At 49.1% G+C, this 22,278-nt stretch overlaps 1 protein-coding gene across 3 annotated transcripts in view; it reads left to right on the forward strand.

Moving 5' to 3' along the window:
* Positions 1-20,662, forward strand: part of LOC138511206 (sialic acid-binding Ig-like lectin 12) — a 515,336-nt gene extending 494,674 nt beyond the window's left edge. For all 3 annotated transcript variants that reach the window (XM_069626735.1, XM_069626732.1, XM_069626733.1), the window contains one exon: positions 18,773-20,662. Coding sequence is in view for 1 of the 3 variants with exons in the window: in XM_069626733.1 (XP_069482834.1) it covers positions 18,773-18,787 (15 nt within the window). In the remaining 2 variants the exon portion in view is untranslated. The remainder of the gene's footprint in view (positions 1-18,772) is intronic.
* Positions 20,663-22,278: the final 1,616 nt, after the last annotated feature.

Genomic DNA, 22,278 nt, shown 5'->3' on the forward strand with positions numbered 1-22,278 from the left:
GAGCTATACACTCCATGTTCCATTGGTGCTGCCAAAAGCACCCACAACGATGTTGATGGGACACTCAAGGGTTCAATGTTTTTCCATAGGAAAATTACTAAGTCAAAGTCACAAGGGTTTCCTGGCCTGATGGGTAATATTCACATCATGTGAATCCATGAAAGTTCCAGTGCTGGTGAACTATTAAATTGTGCCCCTCAGGTTCCCTTCCCCCAAGAAAAAGAAGAGACTCATTTAAGTTTGTCATGATAGGGTTGATATCTCTGAAACTCCATATTGTGCGAAAGAACACGTTCTCCCCTTTAGCGATAGCGGTAACCCTATGAGCATGATAAAATGGGCAAAATCCCCAAAAAAAAAAAAAAAAGGAAATCATATGGTGAAGATGGTACTGTACACTCCACGTGGGTGCACAAGATCTGATGCCTCCATGATAGAATGGCTGTGTTGAACAACTTGGTATTCATTACCATCGCTGAATTGTTCACTTTTCATTTAGTGTCGAGCTGTGAACTTGAGTAAGCAGGGTTGGTGTTCATACATTAGACCTTTTGGCTGCAGCCATATATTTTGGGGATTTCCTTGTTTTTGGAAATGTGTTGTGTGTCAATCGACTTATTAGTGCTTTGTATTAAATGAGGGTATTTTTTTTTCAAGTTTCCTGTTCCTTGATCCATGTTCGATTGCTCTCTTGCAAATACAGTATTACTTTTTCAAAACAAAATCACCTTAAGTAGGTGCACCACTAGAGAATTTAATAAAGGCAGTGGATTGTTCAGAGTATTCCGAATTTTCTTGAACCAATTGATCAGTTTCACAAAAGTGTCGAAAGTTTTTCCTTTGAAAAAGGCTGTATATGTGTACCGAGGGGTCCCAGTCTGACGACGGGGAATATTCTAAGCATGTGAATCCATGAAAGATCCAATGCTGGAGAATGTAGCTTTTTCATACCTTTCTGTACAGGAAAGTGTTGAATCAATTAAAGGCACTAAGTCTAGTATTGTCCTGTCGTATTGGCCCTTGCTTAGTTTAATGAATCAGCTTTACTATATATTTTGATTTCTCTATACAGAATTCAGCTTGGTTGTTAACCTAGGAAGCAGGCTTTGCAATATGTTCTGCTGCATATCGTTTTGCTGTCCATTAATGCAGATAGTATAGCATCCTTCTAAATTGCGGTTTTCAAACATGTCTATGCAGTTGACTTGCACATCTCATACTTTCTATTTCAACCCTCTAGCTTCGTCGTTGACGTAACTCCCTCGAGTGGACGACTAGTTACAGTCTGGTCCATTAAGGAGTTTGAGCAGGTACTGGTTGGCATGGTGGTCCGTCAGAAGTTTCGAATTGCAAACCAGTTGGATTTGACAGTTCGCATTGTTTTGTTTATATTGACTTTCCCAAAAGAATGTGGAGGAAGGCGGGTCATGATGGAAGATTAGAGGACTTCAAGAAGCAAGGCTTCGACTTTTGGGTGACATGAATTGAAATTATTGAAACTTTCTCTATGATCATGGGAAATGTATGGTCAGGTTTTTGATGCTCGAGTTTAAATAAAGCATAATGGGAACCACCAGGAGGCGCCGAGATGAACTGACGTGCCTCAGCCTTGCTCTCCCCGGGGTCCGTGTAAGTGGGACCTGAGCCCCCCCCCATACCCCCTCCAGTGAGGTGGGTGGCCCCCGGCATCATCGCTCCTGACCCCCGTGAGCCTGGGGGACGAAAATCTGACGTCTCGAGGTGGTGCAGAGCGGGAGAAGAGCGCGGGCAGCCGCAAGCGGAGTGGCTTGCAGTGAGGCCCTCGTCAGCCGTTCCACAGCGAATTGTCCTTCCCTGCGGTGGGGGAGGGCCGCAAGGCCTTGTTGTGGAGAGTGCGCTGTGGCTGGAGGGATTCTCCGCTCCCCAGCGAGGAGGCCTGGACCGGCGGCGCAACACTGGCAGGGCGCGAGGCTGGGCAGAGAAGAGTGGGTGGAAGCTGGGAGGAGCGTCTCGCTTCCCAGAGAGGAGCATCGGCTGGGCGGCAGTGGAGGATACCTGGAGAGCACGCTCCTTCCAGGCCGGGGGTGAGTCAGCCAGACCGGCGCTGCTGAGGTGGCCGCGCAGCCATAGCCCCGCGTGGGGGGGGGGCCTCAGAGACTGTGCCTTTTGCTGTGCTCCCTGGATACCCTTGGCTGGGGCTTCGCTTTATGAAGGAGAGGCGCGGCGGGGGGGCGGCCCAGTGTGTGGTGGCGCATTATTGCTCCAGCTGTGGCGGTCCAGAGTGCGCCCCGGGGCAGGTGAGGAAGTCCCCGGCTGTTGGCCCCCGGCATTTCCTCCCGAGGAGCAGCTTTCCACTGAGGGAATTGGGACCAACATAGAGGTTGCTGTTGGAACTACTAGCTGAATGTTTCCCGCCAGTGGCTGAGGGGGTGGCCCCCTCTCGGGCCCACGTCCTCTTCCTTGCCCCCAAGGATCTTCAGCTGGCGGAGAGAGGGACCAGAGGCTTGTTAGTCGGGTGGCCCGTGGAAGGGAGCTTGTGGCCTGCTAGTTGACTTCATCTTTGCTCCGGGCCTGCAGGGCGCCCCTTGCCGGGATGGCCCCCTGGTCGGATGGTGTTGCCTTCAATTCTGGGGAAGTGCTAGTCCCAGTTGGAGGACTGGAGGGCTGCATGAGCCCATGAGCTGGCCCGATTCCCTGCAGCGGTTTCACAGGATAGCCGCAGATCCTCGCCCTGAAATGGCATCCTCTGCTCTCCCGGAGGAGGCAGATTCGGCCTCTGGTGCTAAGGGTATGGCGGCCCTGCTTGGGGAAATTTCGAGGTTTCAGGGCAGATATTCCGGTACGGCTGGCCACAATGGATAAGAAAATCGAATCTATAGATGACAGGGTCCAAACTTTGGAGGCCAATCCTTCTGTGGATATCCTGGAAACGCAGTTGGACATGCGCCTGGCTGAGCTGGAGGGGAGGGAGGAAAAGTGTGCTCTGAAAATTGACGTTTTGGAGAATAGTGAGCGTTGATGTAACCTGCAATATTTGGGCCTTCCGGAGCAAGAGGGGGGAACGCAGTCGGACGTTGTTAGAGCGGTCAGAGCCGTGGTGAGGTTGCTTTTTGATACCACCAATACGAACAAGCACACCATTGACCGGGCGCACAGCGCAGGGGCCCCTAACAAAGGCCCCAGGTCTATTCTTGTCTGTTTTCATTACTTCTCTGAGAAAAGTAAAATCCTTGAGTTGGCACGCAGAAAAGATCCAGTGGAGTGGGAAGGGGCAAAGATCTCTGTATATCAAGACCTTTCAGCCTTCATCTTGGCAAGACGTCGGCTCTGCTCCCCTCTCACAAAAATGTTGCAGGTCAAGGGGGTGAGATATCGATGGGGATACCCCTTCTCGCTCCCTTTTGAAATAGAGGGCTACAAATATGCGCTGGTCACGGAGGAAGATATCCGCAGGGTGTCCCGGGAGCTTCTGGGCGACCCAGCTGGGGGAACATTGGACCAAGATCAGGAGCGCACCCCGGCTGGCCCAGTGGGGTCTGGGTCCTCCACGGAAAGGAGGAAAGTCAGAGGACATAGTAAGTTCAGGAGAGTGGGTCCGGCCTCGCTGAGTGCATCCAACACCTAACTTTCTTCTTTGTTGTTGGCATCTGGTTGGTCTCGATCCTATGGGGGGGGGGGGGTGCCTCATGATTATCTCTTTTGGCTGGTTTGGATCAGTGGAGCTTGGGGGAACCCAGGACGATGTTGGTAGCAATGCCTGAAACACTTCGGATTAGTGTTGGGGGAGGCTCTTGTTCTTGTTGGGGTTGTCTGAGGTCTTATGGAACCCAGGGGGGGGGGGGGGGTTTAGGGTGTCGGACACTGGTGGCTGGACCTAGCGGCAGGATGGAAGCGCTCGGGTTGCAGGCGTTTTGGGCGGAGGTGGGTGGGGGGATTGGGTGCTGGAGGATGTTCAAGGGGGTTTTGTTCCTGTTTTTCCAAGTATTCTGGGAGTTGGTGAAGGGTTGGGGGGGGCGCTTTGTTTTATCATGAGGCCCCGAAACCAGGTGGTGGGGTCGTTACTATAAGATCCCCAAAGGGGCAGGTGTGCAGTAACTGTCCCTTTAATGGAGGATAGGCTTCAGTGGTTGACAGTGGGGTCCCTGAATGTGCATGGTTTGAATTCCCCTACAAAACGACCGCTGATGTTGAGAGTTTACTAGGCTTCAGCTTCATTTCTTGTTTTTGCAGGAAACTCACTGGGTCAAAAGTAAAGAATCAAAAATTGGGGCAAGGCTATTCAGCATGTATGTACCTCCTCCTATGTTGCTAAAAAACGGGGAGTTGCCCTTTTGGTCTCTCCCAAGGCGCATTTTGCACTTAAAGCCCAAAAACTGGACCCAGAGGGCCGGTATATCATGGTCAAGGGAGAGGTGAGGGTAGGTATATATGCCCCGAATGTGGCACAGGATGGCTTTTAAAGGGGATGAGGGGTAGAATTGTGGAGTTCACAGGGGGTAATTTGTTAGTGGGAGGGGACTTTAATATGACTCTCTGTCCCGACAGATAGGAAGTCGCCCGTAGCCTGCCCGAACTGGCGAGCTCAGAAAAAAATGGCAACAGTCTTCCAGGAGGTTAAGAGGGAGTTGGGGCTGTGGGATACAGGGGTGCCGGAGCAGGGTCGGCACCCGTACTTTACCTACTACTCTAAGACACATGTAGCGTTCTCCCGGATTGACTCTGTTCTGGTAGATTTGTCCCTGAAGGATGAGATTGCAGAATATGGGGTAGAAGTCATTCCTTGGTCCGACCACAATTTGGTCAAGGTTAAACTGGGAATCCCCTCTCCACCGGTTGGTTCCCAGTGGCGGTGCAATGATTTCCTGCTGCAGGATAAGGAGGTGCGACAAATGGTCTTAGCCGCTATCACATACTATTTCACTAATAATGACAACGGGGAGGTGGATGTCATGGGTGTTTGGGATGCGTTTAATGGGACCATTATGGGTGTCCTCATTGAGGTGGGCTCGAGAAAAAAGAAAGAAAGGGACCGGGAAGAGAAACAGTTGAGAGAAAAAGATTGCAGCTATTCAGCCTGGGGGAAATTGAAGATGCAGATGTTTCCTGGTAAATGTGAAGAATTGCAGCAGCTGCGCTCAAGTCTTGCAGTTCTGCTTGTGGGACGGACAGAAAGAAAGCTCTTTTTCCTGAGGCAGAAATACATGGAGAAGGGGGAAACAGCAGATAAGATATTGGCGTGGAGGCTTCAGGAACTTAGGAATAGTAGGAGAGTTAATTCTAGTCGCACCGCAGAGGGGGGTAGGGCTCTATGGGATGGAGAGATAGCGGAGCAATTTAGGTCATACTACGAGCACCTTTACTCTGCTGAGTACTTTAGGGATGGTGCTGAGGTCCTTACCCATCCCCCTCGCCCCCTGAAAAAGCTGACCGTATTGAGCAGCTTATTACCCGCCCCATGAAATAATTGACACCATTTCTTCCCTGAAGAGTGGCACCTCCCCAGGCGATGATGGTTTTACTGTTAGTTTTTTAAAAAAGTTTATCGCTCCAACCTGGCCACCTTCATGGCTAAAATGTTTAATGCAACGCTGGATTTGGGTACCCTTCAACGCACCATGATGTCTGCCCTCATACTGGTCCTCGCCAAAGAAGGGAAATATCCGTCCCTATGGCAGTCATATCGCCCCATCTCCCTCCTTAATACGGATGTCAAAATATTAGCCAATTATTTTTTTTTAATGTATTTATATAGCGCAAACCATAGACCCCAAGGCGTGAGGGCACTACAAGAGAAATAAAACAAGTAAAGAGAGAAAATCCATCAAGGAAAGGCAGAAAGGAACAAGTTACTTTCTTACCTGGTAACATTCTTTCGATGGGATGGTCCGACGACGTATTCCATATCTATGACAGGTAATCACCACAGCTGTGCTGCTTCGGAAACGTTTTTCGGCATCTGCGTCCTGCGTCGATGACGTCGATGCGCCGTCGTCGAGGACCTCCTCCGACGTCATCCGATGCGATAAGTAGGACGCACGACGCCCGTAGCCTCCGTTATAGTTCTTTCCCCCAGAACGTGTGACATTAGTCAACTGCCAGTCAGACACAAAGCCTTGCGGAACGTAAGCTGCAATCGCAAAAGAAATTCTGCAGCGGGGAAGGTAGGGAGGGAGCGATACGGAATACGTCGTCGGACCATCCCATCGAAAGAACGTTACCAGGTAAGAAAGTAACTTGTTCTTCGAGGGGATTGGGTCCTCCGACGTATTCCATATCTATGACAGACTCCCAAAGCAGTACCAGTGCAAGGAGGAGGGAAAGAATTTAGAATCAAAATTTAGAATTGCCAATCAAATAGCAGAGCAAAGGACCGCCTTGCCAAAGGCCAGATCCTGTCCTCGGATGGAATCGAGGGAATAGTGACGTACAAATGTATGTACTGAAGCCCAGGTGGCTGCATCACAGATGTTGCAAATAGGAACACCCCTCTGCAGGGCAGTAGATGCAGCCATACCCCTGGTAGAATGGGCCCGCAAGCCAGCCGGTGGGTCCTTACCCGCCAAGCGGTAACACTCCGAGATGGCCAAAATAATCCAGCGAGACAAAGTCTGTTTCGTCACAGCTTGTCCCAAACGCTTTCCAGCGTAACCAATAAAGAGTTGATCGTCCACTCTGACCCGGGACATGCGTGAAACATAAAATCTTAAAGCTCTCCTAGGATCAAGCCTATGGAGCCTCTCCTCTTCCTTACCAGGATGCGGAGGAGGATAGAATGCCGGAAGAACAACCTTCTGGGCCAAATGAAATTCCGTCACTACCTTCGGAAGAAAAGAAGGACGAACTCTAAGGACAACCCTGTCCTTATGGAAAACAGTGAAGGGTGGCTTAACTGAAAGTGCCTGTAACTCACCCACTCACTCTGCGAGCGGAAGTAACCGCAAATAAAAACACAGTTTTCAGAGTCAACAGCCTCAAAGGGCAAGAATGTAAAGGCTCAAACGGAGAACCCATAAGAAACTTAAGAACAAGGTTTAAATCCCAACCGGGCACCAGGGAAGGCGACGGAGGGAACACATTAGTGAGCCCTTTCAGAAACTGAAATTAAAGGGATTTTAAAGTAGGAACACTCTTCAGACGAGCGCTTAAAGATGGACAGCGCCGCCAGGTAACCTTTAATGGTACCCACTTGCAAGCCCCTGCGGGCCAAAGAAAGTAAAAAGGACAGAACCATGGGGATGTCGCATGCAAAAGGATCCACATTCTGAACTCTGCACCAGTCGCAGAACTTGCGCCAACGGCAACCGTACAGAGACTTTGTTGGTGGCCGTCTGGCCAAGAGCAACACCTCCATCACGTCTTCAGGGAGGTCCCAATCCTTATACCTCAACCTTTCAGAAGCCAAGCGTGAAGGTTGAGGGATCTGACCTCTGGATGGAGAACCTGACCCCCTCCCGTGAGAGCAGATCGTCTCGGTAGGGAAGACGACGTGGAGGACAGATGGACAAGTCGAGAAGGTCCGGGTACCACGTTTTCCAAGCCCACGCCGGAGCAATGAGGATCATCCGGGAACCGAACTTCCGTAACCTCCGCAGCACTTGCGGGATGACGGGGACTGGAGGAAACGCGTACAGCAGTGGGAATGACCACTCCACCACAAACGCGCCTCCTAAGGCTCCTTTTGGAGGAAATTTCCGCGAGCAGAACCTCTCGCACTTCCGGTTGACACTGGAGGCGAAGAGATCCACTTGAGGGGTCCCCCAAAGGGCGAAGATCTCCAGGAGAATCTCCTGAGCCAACTCCCACTCGTGAGAGATTGTGCTCTGCCTGCTCAGAGCTTCCGCCGTCACGTTTGTCTCCGGCCATATGAACTGCCGAGATCGAAACTTCCTGCTGGATGGCCCAGAACTCGAGCTGCATCGCCTCCCTGCACCCCTGCACAGAGGAAGTGACCCTGCCCCCCCCCCTCCTTTTTGTTGAGGTAGTGCATGGCCACTGTGTTGTCCGTCAGGATCAGGACATTCTTTCCTCGCACAGTCGGCAGAAAAGCCTTCAGGGCTAGCCTGACAGCCCTCAGCTCCAACAGATTGATGGAGTCTGGACTCCGACGGAGACCAACGACCGCTGACTGTCAGCTCGTTGGCATGAGCTCCCCATCCCGTGAGGGATGCATCCATCACGATCGTCACCTCCGGCCAGGGAAGCCAAAACGGAGCCCCCTTCATCAAGTTGCCTTCGACGGCCCACCACAGAAGGTCCTGGGCGCCCGAGGGCGGCACCTGAACCGGGTCCGACATCCTGCCGGAGGACTGCGACCATTGCATCTTGAGTGCCCACTGTAAAGATCTCATCCGCAGGCGAGCCTCTGGCACCAGAAGAATGCAGGATGCCATGAGGCCGAGCAACCTCAAGAACTCAAACGCTGGGAGCGTCTGGGCATGCTGAAACTTGTGTACCATCAGCTGAATGTGAAGAGCCCTCACCAGGGGAGGAAAACACTGCCCCAGGGAAGTGTCGAGCACTGCTGCAATGTACTGGAGCCGCTGTGTTGGCGTCAAATGGGACTTCTTTAAATTGAGGGAGAAGCTCAGCCTGTGAAGGGAGTGGCAGGTGACAGACAGATGATCCAGGACTTGCTCGGGAGAGCTCCCCCTGATCAACCAATCGTCCAGGTAGGGGTAGAAGTGAATCCACCCCTTGCCTGAGATGCGATGCCACCACCACCATGAGCTTGGTGAAAACACTCGGGTGGAGGTCAATCCGAACGGCAGGACCCGAAACTGAAAGTGCGAGTCGCCAACTGCGAACCTCAGGTACTTCTTGTGCTTGGGATGGATCGGCACATGGAAGTAAGCATCCTTGAGGTCGAGAGACACCAACCAGTCCTGAAGCTGAAGGGCCTCGAGGACTTGAGAGAGAGTAACCATCTTGAACTTGTCCTTCCTGAGGAGTTTGTTCAAACCGCGCAAGTCCATGATGGGTCTCAATCCCCAGTCTTTCTTTGAAATAAAAAAATAAGGGGAATACCATCCATTGTTCCTCTCCGCTACAGGCATCAGTTCTATGGCGCCTTTCTCCAGCAGAGCTTGAATTTCCTGCGCAAGGAGCGGATCCAGACTCTGCAAAGAGGTTCCCCGATGGATTGTCGTGAGGCCTCTGCTGAAAGGGAAGACCGTAGCCGTGGGTTATGATCTCCAGAACCCACACATCTGAAGTAATGGCACGCCACTCTACAAGATGCTGCGCCAGCCTTCCCCCAACCGGCGAACCATGGGACACGGCCTCATGACTGAGTGGTAGCGGCTGCGGCGTTACCTGAGGGCAAAGAGGCAACTGCCCGAGCGGCCTTGGCACCACGGGTACCCTGTCGTCCACCTCTGGTACCCCTGCGTTGGCCTCTTTGACTGCCAGCTCCTCTCGCTTTACTGAAGGACGAGTAATAGCGAAAGGAACCACCCCTCCATTGCTGCCCCCTAGGACGAAAAGGCGGAGGTTGGCGAACTGCAGCGCCCAACGACTTTGCTGCAGCTTTGGAGGTCTGCAACCTCTCAAGGCTCTCATCAGCCTTGCTGCCAAAAAGGTGTTAACCGTCAAAGGGCATGTTGAGGACTGCACATCAGGAGCAAACCCCGACTTCCGCAACCACGCAAACCTGCGTATCACGGTGCTCGCCGCCATGGACCTGCTGATGCATTCAGCCATGTCCAAACCCGACTGAACGGACTCACACATGGCATCCTTACCATCCTGGACCATAGCAAGGAAACCATCCCGTTTGTCCCCTTCGGGAATATGTTCAGCCGCTAACGCAACGCAGTTCCACAGAGTGTGTGTGAGACAAGGCACATATGGAGTTGGCCGCCTGAAGCGCCATACCCCCCGAAGAAAACACTTTCTTCGCCCAGCCATCAAAACGTTTGTCGTCCCTATCAAGAGGGAGGGTAGGGTACGACGCCTGCTTTGCCGGGGCTGTGGCCGCCTGCACCACCAAACTCTCCGGAGTGGGGTGCCTGGTCAAGTAGCAGGGGTCGCTACTGGCTGGACGGTATTTTCGCGACAAGGACCTGCCCACCGCCGGGAGACTCTCCGGAGCAGTCCACACCGCTGCCACCCTTCTCTGTAGAGCCATATGAAACGGCAGTACCGGGTCAGTTGGGGACCAACATCAAGGATGTCCGTGAGATCATCCTGCACAAACTCCCCTGGGGGAGCAGACCAGCCCAAGTACTCGGAGACCCTAGCCATAAGGCGCCGGTACGAGGAATCGGCATGAGAGCCAGGCTCAGGCCTACAAAACTCCACCTCCGGAGGTGTGTCCAGTCCACTGGCATCATGCAGTGACTGCCTCAAATCGTCAAATTGGCTATGGCCCAAGACCATCTCATCTGGAACCTGACTAGGAACCAGGCCATCAGAATCCTCATCCACCTCCGAAATATATTCCAGGTGGTGAAAAGGCGGCACCCGAGAGTGCTTGCTCTTAACCAGAGCCTTTCTAGGGGGTTCCCCCGTGCCATGGGGTACCTCTGACACCCCGGCCTCGAAAGGCGTCGAGTGAATCGGCGCCGAGAGAACAGGTAATCGGCGCCGAGGGGATCAGCGTCGAGTAAATTGGGTCGACGTCAGATGCAGCGCCGCCAGCATCGACGGCGTCGACACAGTCCTCGAAGCCGGAGCTCCGAGCGTGTCCTTCGACGACCTGAGCGTCGATGGCTTCGACGACTTCCTCGGAGCCTGAGCCTCGAGAAAGCCTGTCGACGCCCTCGAAGACATCACAGGTGCACACGGTCTCGAACGCGTCGAGGACCGGGACCTGGAACGGGTACGTCAAGAACGAGTCCCCTTGTCCGAACGGGACCTCTCCCGTGACTCGTGCCGACCACTCTTGCGAGCGGTGTCTCATGGCCGACCCCACTCGGGGGCGCGGACGGCTTAGAACCCTGCGACTCGAGAATCGCCAGCATTTTCTTCCCGAAGGAAGCCCATTCCTCCGGCGTCGCACGGCTGGTGGGGTAAGCGACGTGCCGGGCAGAGTCCTCAGAAGAGGACCTGGAAGACTACCGCTGTCGGCGCTTCCGAGAATGCCTCGAAGAGGCCGAAGAGTGGCGAGACCGACTCCTAGAAGGAGACCCACGAGACTTCCGATGACAACGGGGAGAGTCACCTCTCAAATCATCCGTCGAAAGCCCCGCAGACTTCGACTTCCGGGGCTTGGACACCCGACCTACCGACAACTTCTTCTTACGTTCCAGTAAGGCTTTGGACGTGAGAGACTGGCAGTCGATAGTCATCCATGTCGTGGGCCTCCCCGAGGCACCAGAGGCAGGCGTCGTGCGAGTCCGTCACCGACATCTTGGACCCACACTCCCCGCACTTCTTGAAGCCCGGACGCGGGGTCGAAGATGAAGTAGAAGACATCTCCACACAAAGGATTTTCTCACAAAAACGAACAGGTTCGAAGAACCAAGAAGAACAGAACTCCAAAGAGTCGAGGCGTAACCGAGATTCACGAAGCAACACGTTCGCAGAAAAAACAGAACTGAGGCTACGGGCGTCGTGCGTCCTACTTATCACTTCGGATGACATCAGAGGAGGTCCTCGACGACAGCGCATCGACGTCATCGAAGCAGACGCCGAAAAAAGTTTCCGAAGCAGCACAGCTGTGGTGATTACCTGTCATAGATTGAAATACGTCGGAGGACCCAATCCCCTCGAAAGAGTATTTTAGGTGCATGTCCAAATCATTAATTGAACAGGTAGGTCTTTAGTCTTTTCTTAAACAGGTCCAGGGAATCAATAGATCTCAGTTCTAGAGGGAGGGCATTCCAAACTCTAGGTCCATTTGAGGTGAAGGCTGTGTTAGCTACTCTAGCAGTATAGCACTTCGGTTCAAGTAGTAGGTGCGAATTATTTGACCTGAGCGTTCTTGTGTTAGGTCTTGTGGATATTAACTGTTGTAGATATCCAGGCATATTCCCAGTTCTGCACTTGTGTACGATAGTGAGAGCGCGGAATAGGAGTCTGGTGGCCACAGGCAACCAGTGCAGCTCACGTCTCGCCGTTGTAACGTGATCTCTGTATTTGAGATTCATGACGGCTCTAATAGCCCCATTTTGGCAAATTTGTAGTCTGTTACAATCGGACTTATTAATTCCCATAAGGAGACTAGAGCAATAATCTATTTTTGCACCCACTATTGCTCTCACAGTAGTCTCTGCATTGTCCTGTGAGATAAGAGGCCTTAAATGTGCTAAACGTTTGATATAATAAGCACATGATGAGACAAGAGTACTGACATGCTGTTTCATGGTCATGTGTTGATCAAATGTTACTCCCAGCGTTTTCACTTTTTTGAGGGGTTTGATGGATACTTCTCCCAGCTGGAAATTATCATACTGCAAACCAAGTTTGCCGATAGTATGTGGTGAACCAATTAAAAGCAGTTCCGTTTTAGACGTTCAATGCTAACTTATTATGGACCATCCAGGTTTCAATTAGAGTAAACACTCTGTTGATGGCCAACTCATCTATGCTATGAGATCCAGAGAGCGGGATGACACATTGAGTGTCATCCACATAGTTGGTAAATATGATATTCTCATGATCAAGCATTGCGAACAGAGGGGCGGTAAAAATACTGTAGAAACAGGGGGAAGTGCAGGCACACTGTGGAACACCACAAGTTGTGACGATGGAGTCAGATTCAGCATTGCCACAGAAGACTCTGCTATCTCGATTGCTAAGAAATGACAATACCCAGTTACGAAGCAAATTGTTGGCGAACAGACTTGCAACCGTCGTTGGTCCATGGGGACCAGGTAGGCTTCATCCCTGGTCGTCAGGGATCTGACAATGTGCAGAAGACCCTGGATCTTATGCACGAGGTCTCTAGGCGGCATGAGGAGGGTTACCTTCTCTCACTTGACTCAGAAAAGGCATTTGACCATGTCAAATGGCCTTATATAGGTAAAGTACTCCGGAAAATGAGTGTGGGAGATAACTTTTGTGGATGGGTCTTGGCCTTGTACAATGGTCCCATGGTGCATGTTCTAGTTAATGGATGTGCCCCGTCACCTCTGGCTCTCTCGAGGGGTACTCAACAGGGGTGTCCTTTGTCCCCTCTCCTATATGCCCTGGCAATGGAGCCCCTGGCCATCACAGTCAGAGCCGATCGGAAGATCACTGGAGTTAGGTGTGGGGACTGTGACTTCAAACTTTCATTATTTGCGGATGACATCCTAGCCTACATTACTAATCTCCAGTACACACTACCCCGGCTGTTGGATCTCATAGCACTCTTTTGCTCTTTGTCGGGGCGCAAGGTGAATGCTTCCAAATCTTGCATAATGCTGATGGGTAATAGAGATGGCGGCACACGGGGTAGAACTGAGATTCTGGGCGTAATAGAACAGGATGCTACCTCGTATCTGGGCGTCACCATCCCCAGAGAGGTGACAACATTTCCAATCTAACGTCCCCCAGATCTTGGTTAAGATTAGTAGAGATCTTACTTGATGGGCCCCTCCTACCCTCTCTTGGTTTGGGCGTATGGTCACGGTGAAAATGAACATCTTGCCCTGTCCTATCTATTCTCAGCTCTCCTTGTGGTGATTCCAGAGGCCTTTTTTGAGGCGCTGCATTCTCTTATTCACCATTTTATCTGGAATGTTAAAAAAGCTAGCTCTTTCATCAGGAGGGTTTCATTGAATATGATGGTATTACCCAAATTGACCTAATTGGTCGAATTTGAATCCTAATTGACCTTTTGCACAATTGACCTTTTTTTTTTATATATATAGTGGGTTGGTTTAGTATTATAAATAATACAAGGGGTTTGGGTGGGGGGGGTTTCAGTGGTTTTGGATTGGGTGGGGGTTGCGGGGGGTTTCCCCCCGCATATTTGTACTAATTGACCTTTAATATTCGGTCAATTGTGCAAAAGGTCAATTGTCATTCAGACAATTGTAACTCGGTCAATTCGTATACAACCAATATGATCGGCTGTCCAAAGCATTGGGTGACAATTCTCTCTCTGTCTTCGCCTGAAGGGAATACTCATGCATCCACAGTGGGTCTCCGATTTGAAACGCCTCCTTCTCGCCTTTGAACAATTTCTGGCAGGTGCCCAGACCAGGAAGGGCTCTCTTTCTAAGATTTATAAATTATTGGTTACAGCGGACTTGGCGGGTAGACAGCCTTTTAAGCAAATTTGGGAGGGGAGGCTGGGTATGGCAGTGGAGGAGACTACATGGAGTGCTATTTTCAAATCCATTTTTTCGGGGGAACTATACACAGCGGCGATGGAGCATGGCTTTAAGGTTCTCCATTCTTGGCAGCACCCACCAGATGTTTTGTCTAAAATGTTTAAAAATGTGTCCCCATTGTGCCCCAGGACGTGTTTACAGCAAGGTACTTGGTACCACATTTGGTGGGATTGCCCTTTGAGACAGGTGTTTTGGTCCGAAGTACTTAGCTGGATCAAGGACATAGTGGGGGGTCTCTCCGTCCCTACTCCCACTGAAGGTCCTCTTGGGCACGCCTATGCCGGACGCTGAGATGAGTGGTTTTCCAAAAGTCATAGGGGCGTTGTTGAGAGCAGGGTGGTTGGCACTTGCTCAAAAATGGAAGAGTCCTGTTGGCCATTCTTATGTTGAATGGCTCAACAAGCTAAAGTCGCTCTTATCTACGCAAAGATAGCAGCTATAGCTAATGGTACTATGTCTTCCTTTGTGCAGGAATGGATGGCTGTCCTCTTGAATGAGGAATGTGACTCAAACTGTAAATTCTGGAGGCCTGTGGTCTTATCTGAAAACTTTGTGCTCCCCTCTATCTGAAAGTATCAATTGTACGGGGTTCCCCTCACTCCGTCAACCTTTTTGAATGGTTTTTGCTGTTTTTTTCGTCCTTTCCACAGTTGTTGTATCATGTATCCTCCCAGATCTTGGAATGTTTGGGGGGGAGGGGGGAGATTGTTGTGGTTTATATGGCATTTATGGAAAAGAGAACACTGCCTTTTGTTGTGGATGTTCTGGTGCCAGGGATTTCCTGTCCACCTGTTTGTATGTTTAAGATGTTAATAAAAACAAAGTAAAAAAGTACTTCCGGGGATTGCAGGTAGTCCTGCTTTTTTAGGTAGCATTGCAGTGATAGACCGGATGGGCAGCGCAGATGGATGGGTGTAGGAAAGGAACCAGTGCCCTCATGTTCCCCCATTGTTTAGTCCCTAATGCTACACCATGCACAAGAGGTCATTTCATCAAGGTTGTCGAAGGACTAGTTAGACCAGGCTGTCCACGCCACTTCCCCATCCCCTGCCCCATCCCTTTCCCCCCCCACACACCCCCCTTTCCCCATACCATCCCCTCAGTCCCACATTACACCCACCACCATCAAAAATGGAGCAACCTCTGACCACCCGCGTCTTAGTCCCAACCCGTCCATATACAATCACACCATACCTATCAGCATTCATGATACGACTACACCCATCCTAGGTAATGAAAGACTCAATAGACTCATGTCTAGAACTAAAATGCCCCTACTACCCACCCCACTCACCACCACACCCAATACACCAACCAAACTAAACACCACGCCCATTAATCTCCAACACAAAAGCCTCCACAACGCACCACTCAAACACCTAACCAATAACAAAACCACTGATTCTTCCACCATTTTAGATAACACCACTCCCTGCCCCCTCCTCCACCCTCAAAAGTGCACTCATCAATGCCCGCTCATTAGGTGCCCATGCCATAGACATCAATGACCTTATTGAGAACCAACACCTTGACATGCTGGTGGTCACTGAAACCTGGCTCCATCCAGCAGCAGGACCATCTCTAGCCCTTGCCATTCCCCCAGGATTCAGTATCTTTAGAACAGACAGGTCAAATACCCAAGGAGGTGGAGTTGCCATAATAACCAAAACCACTCTGGAAATTAGAGCTAGCCCAATAGAACAGATACAAGGCTATGAACTCCTTTTAGTGAAGTACACCTCCAATCCCAAAACTACTACCAACTTACTAGTGGTATACAGATCACCCAACAAAAATACACACCCTGACTTGGACATACCGCTACTCCTAACGCCCCTCATCAAGCCTAAAACTAAATGCATAGTCCTCGGTGACTTTAACCTAGGATATGATGACCCCCTGGACTCAGAAGCTTCTACATTCTATACAGCCATGTCAGAAATGCACTTCTTACAAAGAAGAACCCTAGACTGGCTTCTCACGCTCAACTCTCTAATCACCATTGACTCCATCCTCCCAGTCAATTGGTCAGACCACTATAATTAACTTCACCATAGATAATGTAAGGAGAGAGCACATCACCCCAAAAAACCAGAAACATTCGAAACTAGAAATATCAAGAAACTCTCCTCCGACAAACTCACTCCAGTCCCGAGTGCTGCCCTTGCCCTTACGGTTCTAGGCACCAACAACCCTGCCTATCTAGCAGAACAATACCAACAATGCCTTACCCAAACTATTGACCTACTTGCTCCCATCACCACCAAAACCCGTAGACCTGACAAACATTCCTGTTTTTGGTTTAATGAGGAACTTGTAGCCTTAAGACGCACAAAAAGATCACTTGAACACCTCCATAAGAAAAACAATACCCCAGAATCAGCACTAGCCTTTGCTGAAGCCAACAAAATATATAAATCAGCAATAATCACTCAAAAAGCCAATGCCTTCAACCTCTGCATTACTAATGCCTCCTCCAACAACAAAGAACTGTTCACCATCCTTGGAGAGCTCGAAAACCCCTGTCAAACTTCAGCACCTTCTAACGCTAGCAAAGACTGGTGCACCACTATACAAAACGCACTCATCTAAAATACTCCTACTGCAAAACAAAATCGATAATAAAAAAACGCTCCTAGCTGACAATCTCCACCCACTATATCAACGACTACATCAAATGCCACTATTGGCCCCCCATTTCAATTTACACCAGTGTCTAACAAAGAAGTATTTGACACCATAATGAAACTCAAAGCTTCCAACTGTAAAGAAGACCAATTCCCCTCCCATCTAGTGAAACTCTGTGCCCCCACCCTCACACCCATAATTACCGAATTCATCAATACCTCTTTCCTCACAAACACAGTCCCCACCAGTATCAAAAAAGCTTGGGTGACACCACTCCTAAAAAAACCATCCCTTGGCCTCTTCAATACCCACTAATTACCGACCTATTACAACGGTCCCATTTCTCCTAAAAATAATTGACAAAATAGCCTACTGCCAAATTCAGAACCATTTGGAACAACATCAACTATTAGACCGCCAGTCAGGATTCCGCCCCAACCATAGTACAGAGACAGCCCTCCTTGATCTGAAGATCCAAATGGATGCCACTAAAGAAGCTAGCAAACTGTCTGCTGATGCTCCGGGACCTCTCAGCGGCCTTCTATCTGGTTGACCTTGACAAACTCTGCAACACTCTAGCAAACAACTTCAACCTAGCTCAGAGCGCTACCAACTGGATCAAATCATTCTTGGCTGATAGGACCTCCAGAGTGTCCATCGGCAAAGAATCAGACCCAGTGCCTGTCCCAGCAGGTGTGCCGCAAGGCTCTTGCCTATCCCTCACTCTGTATAATGCCTATACTAAGCTATTATTTGCAGCTTTGGATGCCATGGGTGTCATCTATACTAACTTCGCCGATGACACCCAAATCCTCATTCCTCTCTCAGGCAATCATGAACAAGACTCCCTCCTGGTTAATCAAATCTACTCACTCATCCAAAACTGGATAGCCAATAACAGCCTTTGTCTCAATGACGATAAAACGGAGCTCCTCATACTAGGCTCCTCCAGCAAAATCAACACCCTTGAGCCCGCCTTCAAATCATTCATCGATGGAACCACAATCCCTGTTCTTAAACAAGTCAAGACCCTTGGCGTCTACTCAGACGCAACACTATCCATGTCCAAACAAGTAAACACATTAGCCTCGCCCACCTCCAAACTCATCTCCCTCAGCCGTAAATTCCTCTCAGCAAAAATTGTGTTACTCTAGCCAGAGCACTCATACTGTCTAAGCTAGACTATTGTAATATCCTTTTCCTGGGCACGTCCAAAGCCAACTTAGCCAAACTCCAACTCATGCAGAACAAAGCCCTCAGAGCAGCCTTAGGCATCAAAAAATCTGAACATACCTCTAACACCAGAAGAGACCACCACTGGCTCCCCATCCAAGCCAGAATTCTATTTAAAACCCCGAGCATTACCCACAAATGCAGGGCTAACAAAGCTCCCAAATACCTCAACAATACAGTCACATGAAGCCCCAGACTAGACTTCTCAGGTCCAACAAAAACGCATACCTTGAAACCCCCAGATACAAAAGAGAGAAAGCAGGGGGTAGTAGCTTCAAAACACTGGCACCTAGACACTGGAATGCGCTACCTACCCACATTATGAACAAAACCTCCTTCCCTAAATTCAAAGCTTCCTGAAGACCTGGCTCTTCAATAAGTTCTAACTGAACTAGAGCACTAATCTGCCCCAATTAACTGTACATATCTGACTGCTTTGCATTTTGCTGTATATTATTGACTGCCTTGCATATTATTGACTGCTATTCCTGTGTTCCTCTGTGTACTTTCTAAGATTGCATTCTCCCATTGTCTGTAACTACGCCGTGATACCCCCGGGTCTGGGCGTATAACAAATGTAATAAATAAATAGTTGAAGGTTTCGATTATGAGTCTACTTCTCGATTCTTTGCCAACAGCATTCCTGTAGTGATACCCATTCTTTTCTTCAGGTCCGACCACTTTAGGAACCCTTGAACTGGGACGATTCAATTTCCATCAAGACATGTGAAGCCACCTCTCCTGCATCAAATACGGAAACGGACAGGATTGTCAGTGACAAGAAGCTACAGCAGACGTATCTACTTAAGTGTACTCTCAAGCCCTGTTATCTTCTAAAGGTCTGGCCCTGGCATCCACAACGCAGAAGAGGATACTGTGCACTGTTCTTTCAATGTTCCTAGATCTGGAACTGTGTTTAATGGCCTCTCCGAAAGGGAGAACTCACCAACCATATCGCAGGCATAGGCAATTTCAGCTCTCTAGAACAACTCTGCTGAATTCACAGTATACTCTGCAATTTCAAAGCAAGGAAAGTTGGCAAATGTTAAGTCATTCCAAACTGGTCACCGGTAGCCATACACAAGATGATTTCGGGGCCTCAAAACCTGGTCAGGTACTGCAAGCTACACGAATGAACGAAGTACTGATGCATCAGTAGTCTAGTGATAGTCTCTGTATACTTTGTCTCCAACACAGCATGGCAAGAATAGTGGGCCAGTACTGGAAAACATTCAACAAAAACAAATTCACTGCTGTTCTAGGCAGTGTTACTCAGCGGCCCTTTCCCAACCACCAATTGGCCTCACCGTAATTGGTTCCATTTCCCCAATAGGGCAACTGGGGGGCTGTGCCAGGACCAGTTCAAAGTGCCTGCAAAGGCCCCTAACACACGTGTTCCCCAGGGAACCATGCATGTGTATATAACTGAGGACAGCTGGCACCAGGGCAGAGCCTCTCTACAATGTCCCTTCTCCCACTAGGGTAACTGATGGTCTGTGCAATGACCAGGTCAAAGTGCCTGCAATGGACCGTAACACAAGTGTTCTCTAAGTAACCTCATGTGTACGTCTATAGGAGGAGACTGCCCACGAGGGCTGAGCCTCCACACAATATCTTTCCCTACTAGGGTAGATAAGGGGTTGTGCCGTGTCCACATAGAAATCTCTTCAATGGCCCATTACAAGTGTTCCCCAGAGTCTGAGAGATAACCCCTCAGTAGGAAAACTCAGTACGTTTTTTATTTGTGTACGGGTTTATAGCGAACCTTACACTACCATACAGAATAGTAGCAATATAACGCACAGCATAAAACACCAGGCATAATTTTTTTTTTTTACAAAACGAGTTACCGCTAAAATTAGCTAAAGGTGGATTTCAAACATTAATCATTACATACAAAGGATGTAAACATTTTCACTTTTGAGATTTATTTAGGGTTTGACTATCAGTTAATAGGTGATCGGGTGTTTTCAAACAGCTTTACATAATCGACAAGTTCTTTCTATACAAGGAATATGAACTTGCTCCTAAAATTGAAAGGTAGGGAACAAGTTAAAACGCACTTTCATAAATTGAGGTCTCCAATAAATAGGCAAAACATTTTCCAGGGAAGAATTTAAAGGCTTTTACGTAAGATTTATACATCTAATATTTGGTGGTGAAATCTCATGTTTTACAGCAATCGTGAAGTGATCGGTTTTTATTAATATCTATCATATGAGTGTAGATGTCCCACATAGGGACTTGTAGTTTCAGTATGAAATTGGAGCGCTACATTTTTTTTTAACTCAAGTCTTTTTCGCTGAAAAGTTTCAGCAAGATCCTCAAACAAGGAATTAGGTGACAATTTTTCGATAAAGACCAAGCATTTTACATTAATCTCCAAGGATGACAGGCCCAGTTCATATCTAATGAATGTGAAATAAATATTCTGCTCTTAAATATTGTGTTGTAATGTATTTCCCACTCTCACTCCCTCCCTGCGCTGTCGGCGCTTTGAAACAGTATATTCTTATTGTATAAGCGCCTAACAAGCAAACGAATAAATAAAATAACACATGCATGTAGACGCAAGTACTTTCTTTTAACCAGGGTACATCCAAACCAAGACAGTACTTCCAACCAGGTCCCCTCTAGAATCACGATAGGTCTGGTATAACTCTGTATGGTGGACCCCAGCTATCACTATAGTAAGATGCGGAGGATAAATAACACTTATACTGCATCTGCTGTATTTTTTAGGGGCTTTTCCACACTTGTATTATAAGCAATGCACGTCAAACACTGGTTCAAAATGTTTGAATGTGGTTTCTGCTCACAACGCGTCCACATCAAGGCTAAATATTGCAGCAGTGTAACTCAAGTAAAAGGTCCAAAGAGGGGCATAGTCTCACAGTGACAGCTCCTCCCATCACAGTAATCCAGGCCGGGTGCACCACCCATCAATGCTCAGGCCCTGTGCTGCAGGCTACGGAGGGGTTTTGTGCCATCATCATGTGAACTCTTTGGGATCGGCTATTTTATCAGGGTAACTATGGTAATGTGTCCTAGCACTGGTGAAACCTATCTTCAATAGTCCAGGCTACAAGGGCAAACGAGGGACGTTGTGCCATCAAAGATTTTCTCATAATTATCAAATGCAATCTTAACGTAAGGGTACCTTGGTTTGATATATCAACACAGCACAATCACCAGCATTGATTAATCTATGGGAAGTGTATGCAATGACCCCTCCCCCCCCCCCCCAATCAGGATAACGCAAGGACCACATCTCACCGAAGACTAGGTTTCCATTTGATCACACATCGTACCAAGTCATCAACTAAGGGAAATGTCAGCATAAAAAAAATATGCATCCAATCGGGGAGAACTATAAATGTTCAGTGTCTCAAAGCTCGCTTAGGTTTAAAGTCTGCAAACTGGGTTAAGGATTGGTCCTCGGACCTGCCTGTGTGTGTATATATAGTCTTGCTGAGGTTCTTTATGAAATGTAGTTCTATCCCTCCCCATTCTCTAGTAACAGAGAAACGATCTTTCCAAGGCACCAGTCACTCGACTGGATTTGAATAAAGCCTACATCAGCCTTTCAATCATCATTCTCGTCACACGCCTTACTTATGTGAGGCAATGGCTCCATGATAAACACTCTGGCGACTACTCTAGATCCAGGCTCTGCCGTATTCCTAGGTTTATTATTTTATATGAAACCCTCTGGCGACCCCTCGTGCCCGGCTTACTATCGCCCAATCTCCATCACTTCCTTCCTGCGCAAGCTCCTGGAGAAACTGGCCATCTCCCAGCTTAATCTCCACTCTGAATCGGTTGGTTGTCTTCATGAACATTAGTCTGGCTTCAGAGCAGCCAGAAGCACAGAAACTGCTCTCCTGAACATCCGTGAAGACCTAGTCTCCAACCTTGATGCTAACACCCCCTGCGTCCTCACCCTGCTTGATCTCTCTTCTGCTTTTGACACCGTCAACCATGCCATCCTGCTCAACCGTCTCCGTGATAACTTGGGTATCACTGGTCAGGCTCTGCCGTGGCGGACTCCTTTCCTCTCTGACCGACCCTCCCAGGTCCAACTTGGGTCCTTCCTCTCCGTTATCTTTTTCTCTACTTGTGGTGTCCCCCAGGGGTCGAACCTCTCTCCCTGGCTCTTCAACCAATACCTGGCACT

Source organism: Ambystoma mexicanum, chromosome 6p, assembly GCF_040938575.1.
Source record: "Ambystoma mexicanum isolate Mex_15411 chromosome 6p, UKY_AmexF1_1, whole genome shotgun sequence".
Taxonomy (NCBI): Eukaryota; Metazoa; Chordata; class Amphibia; order Caudata; family Ambystomatidae; genus Ambystoma; species Ambystoma mexicanum.